The sequence below is a fragment of the Ammospiza caudacuta genome, chromosome Z (assembly GCF_027887145.1).
Source record: "Ammospiza caudacuta isolate bAmmCau1 chromosome Z, bAmmCau1.pri, whole genome shotgun sequence".
Lineage (NCBI taxonomy): Eukaryota > Metazoa > Chordata > Aves > Passeriformes > Passerellidae > Ammospiza > Ammospiza caudacuta.
The window spans coordinates 2191358-2197357 of NC_080632.1; the positions used below are offsets into that span (position 1 = coordinate 2191358).

At 38.3% G+C, this 6000-nt stretch overlaps 1 protein-coding gene across 3 annotated transcripts in view; it reads right to left on the reverse strand.

The window, feature by feature from the left end:
• Nucleotides 1-5703, reverse strand: part of HAPLN1 (hyaluronan and proteoglycan link protein 1) — a 33348-nt gene extending 27645 nt beyond the window's left edge. The window contains exons 1-2 of one of the 3 annotated variants that reach the window (XM_058824149.1): nucleotides 5604-5703; nucleotides 3825-3827 (exon numbers count right to left, since the gene is read on the reverse strand). In XM_058824149.1, coding sequence (XP_058680132.1) covers nucleotides 3825-3827; nucleotides 5604-5703 — 103 coding nt within the window. Of the gene's footprint in view, nucleotides 1-3824; nucleotides 3828-4157; nucleotides 4161-5603 lie in introns of all 3 variants that reach the window. The other 2 variants (XM_058824148.1, XM_058824147.1) reach the window with 2 other exon arrangements.
• Nucleotides 5704-6000: the final 297 nt, after the last annotated feature.

A 6000-nucleotide genomic window follows, 5' to 3' on the forward strand; every position in this document is an offset into this window, starting at 1 on the left:
AACTAATTACTTTTTTCCTTCTGCTTTTGGGGAAAAAAAATCTAAAATCTTTTATATATCATCTGCAGGACTGGTAAAATATGGGGTTTTTTTATTTGGCTCAAGATCTAATGCAGTTTTGCTGTGTCATGAGAAAGAAAAGGCAAGGACCCACCTCCCGTGTTCCTGCCTCTGAACAGACAGGACACTTCCAACACACTTTTAAGTTTTGATATAAAACTGGGAAGAGAAATGCTAGATAAATCTTATTTAGAAGCTTCAGTTTCCAAACAACGGCATGGCTAAAAAATAGTAAAGCTGGTTTATATATAACAGAGAATAAATCAGTCTTTGTAACAAAGACATTACAAAGCTGAGATAAGACATTTTTCAGCTGACTCCATCTCCTCAGCTTGGGGAGGGAATTGTTAAAGAGGACACATTAACTCAGGTTTAGGTTTCTAGGAGACCTAAGAGCACATAAAACCATCAGGGAAATAACAAACTTCATCTCTCCTAAATTATTGCCTTAAATAACTTCTAAGTGTGTTTTGCTTGGGTGTAGATAAATTTCATGGAGATCAGGTGTCGCAGAGCAGAAATCAAGGCAAAGTCTCTGCACCCCTTCCTCACAGAAGTAAATCTTCATGGGTGGCATGAGGACTGTTTGACAGAACCAAAATATTACACAGAAACTGCATAAACAGTCCCTTAATCACACCCAAATGCTACTTATAAATATGGAATTCCACTGACATAACCAGCAAAGGGAAATTAATGATTTCAATTCACGTTCTACGCAAAACCTTGTGTTTCTGTAATTATATTTTTTTTTAATAACTCAGATGGCACCCATCAGTTAAGGTCTGCTCCAGAAGATGCAGTCCAGGGTACCTTCAAGGAGAGCACATTTTTGTTTTCATTTTTGTTTTGATTTTTTTGTATTTTGGGGGATTTTGGGGGGTTTTTTGTGGATTTTTTTTTTAGGTGGGGGATTTTGTTGATTTCTGTGGAATTTCTGGAGGTGGAATTTTTGCTCTCTGCTGACTTTTCTATCCCCTGCAGTTGCAACAGGCCATGATCTGAGGAGGGAAGCAGGTTGTGTGGAAATCAAAGAAAAATCTTTGATTCTGTGGAAATCAAAGAAAATTGCAACAAGTGGCAGGAAAATGCATCGTGGCATCATCAACATTGTCCTGAATGGCAAAATAAAAGGGCAAGAAAAAAAAAAAAAAAACAAACAAAACGCCAGACATAAAGCAGAAAGCACAAAGGCAAGGAAATTGAAAGAAATGTAGAGATGTCAGTGTCACGGTAAATGGAAAAATGCAGAAAGGTGGAAAGAAGGAAAGAAGTCAAAGGTAAAGTGGAAAAGGAAGAAGTTAAGATTATCTTGAGCGGATAAGAAATAAATTAAGAGGTCAGATGAGCAGTGCATTTAATCTTTTATCAGGTTTTTAGCTGGCCCAGAAACTCTGCTCAGATTCTTACTCTCTTTTGGTGCTGACTTGATTTGAAGGAAAAGAAGTGGACTGTAAATAAAACTCATAATACTGCAGAATGAGTTGGACAAAGATTTCCCCTGCTTTTTTTATTAGTTAATTGATTTAAATCATTTGCGTGTGCTTAGTTTTTTTGTTTGTTTGTTTGTTTGTTTGTTTGCTCCAATTGGGCAGCATTAAAAAGTTTTCTGTTCGTTCCATGCTGAAATATCTTTTGGGTATGCATAAATAAATCTGTGCAAGGATCTTGATAGGCAAAGGGGTGCATACTTTCATCTCAAACAAAGCAACATGAATGAATATGAATATGAATATTAATTTTTACACTCCCCAGATTATTTCATTTATGGTTGTGGGTTTTTCTGAAGAGTGAAACTGGTGTCTCCCTGAGGCACACGGGGTTTTTCTGGGGTGTGGGGTTTCTGGGATTTTTGTTTTTTATCCCCAAAAGTGAGACTGGAATGACAAACTGCGACAGGAAGGGGAGAGGGTCAAGCAGCCTGGATAAAAGAGCAAAACCATGAAATCCACCACAGGCTTCAGCAAAGAAAGTAAAGCCACAGAAGTAAAAAAATGCAGCTTTTCATATAAATATAAACGTTATAAATTTATCAGTTTTGTGCATAGCGGAATAAAACCAAAGGAGAAAAAATTATATAAAAAAGGCAATTGGGACAGAGGAAATAACCTGAAAACACTGTGAAAAGTAGGGAGGTTAAACTGTCTTGCAGTTGTTTAAGTCCAAATTAACTGCATTAACCAACAAGGAGAGAACCAGGAGCTGGAACTGACACTGTCAGCAGAGCTGCTGATGAAACCAGCAAATCATTTCTAGAGAAAAACTGAAATATTTAAAAGATAACACAGACACAGAACTATGTCTGTTGCAGTGTTAGAGACTGGGAAAGTGTTTAGTAAAAATAATGAAAATTATCTTCTCCAGAGAGTGGACATTTGAAAGGCAGAGCTCTGTGTCCTTGAAAGCAAAGTATAATTGCAGAGAATTAACAATTTATGAAACACTGTTTGTTGTGGTTGACAGATATTGAGTTTGAGGAGGGTGTCAGGAGATTTTACACTGATGGAGGGGCAGAAAATTGGGGTACCCAGACCTACTGGCACTGCTGTGGCCTGACCTGTCACTTCAGGACAGTACCTGAAGTGTTTCTGGACAGCAGCAAAATAACAAATTCATGCAAAGAAAGTAATTAAACCATTAACCAGATAATTAGCCTGACCTCAGCAGCAAACATGACTTTAGAACAAATTTTGAAGGAAAGTTTTTGAACAACGGGAATAAAGTCAGTACTAGAAAGTGGGATAAGGTTAAGCAGATATTTGCCAAGGAAAGTCAGAGTAATCTGATATCAGGTATGTAGCAAAACCAAATGTATAAGGCTGAGGAATGTGAGGTATCATTTGCTTGGAGCTTAGGGAGTTGAATGATATGGAAAAAATATATAAAAAAGGCCAGTGAACTGCCTTAAGTACAATTTCTCTAATATTTCCACTAATTTTATCCTATAAAGTAATTGTGGCTTTTGGATAAACAAAATTTTCACATGGCTTATTAAGCAGCACTGAAAGGAGGAGAGCTGGCATTTAAACATTTGAAGAAAGAAGGGTGGAAAAATTAGGATGACATTTAATGCTGAATGCAAAACTCAGCTTTTTGAGGTCTAGGATGAAAAATTATTGATGTAGAGCTTGTAGTTGTTACTTTTAAGTGGCAGTGAGGGAGACTGACTGCTAAATACTGTCCATCACCACAGACTATTGATCAGCACTGCAGCACAGCTGGAGCAGCAAATTTGATCCAAGGTCTGAAGAACAAAGCATGGAAACTGGAAAACAGAAACACTGAGGCCAAATGAGGATTTTATCTGGAATAAAATAAATTTTTATCTGGAATAAAGTCCTGTCTGGATGCGCTCAGGGAGTAAGAATTCAGAACTAGTGTAAAGATGAATTCCTGATATTAGCAGGTTGCAATATCCAATTAGGACAGTGATACACTTGGAGAAGGATTTGAAGAATCACACTCAGATGGTAGCTCTGGGGATATGGTGTTGTTGATGCTTTAAAGTGTACCTCAAAGAAGAAAAAATATTATTGGAAGCCAAAGAATAGCAGCATTACAAGAATAAGACCATACAATAAATGTGGAATATTAGGAGAGTGTTTTCCATGTCAGAAAAGTAGGGTGCAGAACCCTTTTGCAGTAAGAAGACATGAAACACAGCTTTTCAGCAAATAAAACTCAGCCTACAGGAGATTACATAATGTAAAGAATGGGGAATATAACACAGTTTCCTTCTCTGCCTCAGGAAATCCCTTTCACACCTTCTGTAATTCCAAGGCATTCCCAGGCAAAGTTTAGCCACACATCTCCTGGATTTCAGCTGTGGAGAGGGATGCTGGGTTTTGTTAATGTGATTAAAAACACCTGAACCTCTTCTACAGTGTTCCCCGATCTCCATCCCATCTACAGGTGTAGATTTTTTATAATTTTTTAATTTTTTTTTTTTTTTTTTTAGCACTGGGCAGAGAGGGATCCCAGCCCTGGTGGGGTTCCACAATGCAGAGTGGAGTGGCAAAAACCAGAAGCAGAAATGCCTCATCCTCAGCAGTTTCAGTCTCTTTGATTTGTGGCTCTGTGCATTTCAGAGCCTGAACCAGCTTGAGAGGAGAGGGCTTGTGATACAGCTCGAATTTAAATATTTATCCATCTCTCCTTCAAGGAATAAACTCCTGAGGTACAGGTGAGTTTTCCCAGGGAAGGAGAAGGGCTCACCTGGAAACTTCTCTCAGCTTTGAACTGCTTGGGTTAGTGACAATTGACATGCATGACTGCTGAATTGCACTAAAGTGCTGGATATCACAATTTCATTTTCCAAAAAAGCCAAGCTCAGAGACAAAAATCTGCATTATACAAGGGAAGGCAAAATATGTGTTTATTAGGCATCGATGTACGATTTGAAATTTGCCCTGGGAAACAAATAACATGAGGATCTATCACTCAGGGTAGTGATAGATCCTCATTTCACGTTTGATAACACATTCCTTTGACCTTCATCCTCAGAGGGAGAGCAGCTCTTTGCTGCTCCCTGCCTGACCTTGACAATCCCTGCTTTAATAGGCACAGGGTGCCTTTAACTTCTCTGCCTCTCCTGTGAACTCCTGAACGTTCAGCCCTTCCTGGTACCCTGCTCTCTGGCTTGGTAATTCATATTTACCCAAACAGCACGATTTTCTGGCTGTTGGGAGAAATAAATCAAACTTTATAAAGAGAGAGGGGGAGTGAGAGAGAGAGACAGGGAGAGGGGAGGGGCAGTGATTCTGCGTTCCTTAATTTTGCAAAATTAATTTTAGCCAGGCTCAGGGAAGGCAGGGGTGAAAGCAGGAGAATCCCTGTTCATTCTGCCTGTCCTTACTGCATTAACCCCCTGAATTTTCTTGTGCAGGATAGCCCTCAAGGACTGAAGCTGGGACTGGAAAAAACAGCTGCATTGTGCTGCAGGCTCAAATCCTGCCACAGCTATAATCTCTGGGACTCAAACAGGATTCTGCAGAAGGCCAGGATAATATTTAGTGTGAATTAAAGGCACGTTTCTTTCAGGGTAAGTTACATTTTTTATTTTTTATTTTTTTTTACCAGTTTACGTTGCCCAGTTATGATCTCTGATGTGCTGAGCCTTTTTAAATGAACCACAGCAATAAATATCTGTGCTGTGGAGAGCTGTGTATGGCAGACCTCTTAAAATCAAATCTATTCTACAATAAACTGAAGTATTTCAACCCACTGCAGTTGTTTATTACTTTAGGATGCCTGCTTTTTCTCTTTGTCTTAAATCATGCTGTATTTTACTCACTAACCTTTTTGCAAGGTTGTGACTAAGTGCTATTAAACAGTACAACTTTCTTTTTTTGACTTTTCTTAGGAGAAATAACAATGCAACAGAACCAGAAAAGAAAACATTTGGACACCAGAAATACAAGTATTTAAAAAGTAGTGTGACAAAACAAAAATAATTTTAAAAATAAATTAAGGATCATTAAGCACATTATTCTTTTTCCCTCAGCAATATGAAGATATTGGTATTTTCTCACTTATTTCCTTACCTTGAATGTGAACAATTCTTTCATGCTCCAGACTTGAGTTGCCAGGATGAGGTTCAGCCCCACAGGCAGAGATCAGCACCAGAAAAAGTAGAGTCTTCATCTTTACTGCCAAAAGAATCTTCCTCACTGTAAGGGCATCACACACAAGGAGGATTGTGAATTTTGGGAGACCTTTTACAGTGTTGCACTGCTCAACTTGTTAGAGCAGTGATTTTATGAGGGTTTTTTTTTTTTTTAAATGTATTGAACCCACTCAGCTGGCAGAAGTTACAACAGCTGCTAATTTTTTTGGCATGAATATTGGACCACTTTATTGTGGACTTTAACTTAGTGAAACTACAAATCCATATTTAACTCTGCCTATGCAAGAATGCAACAAGAAAAAAAAAATAAAAAA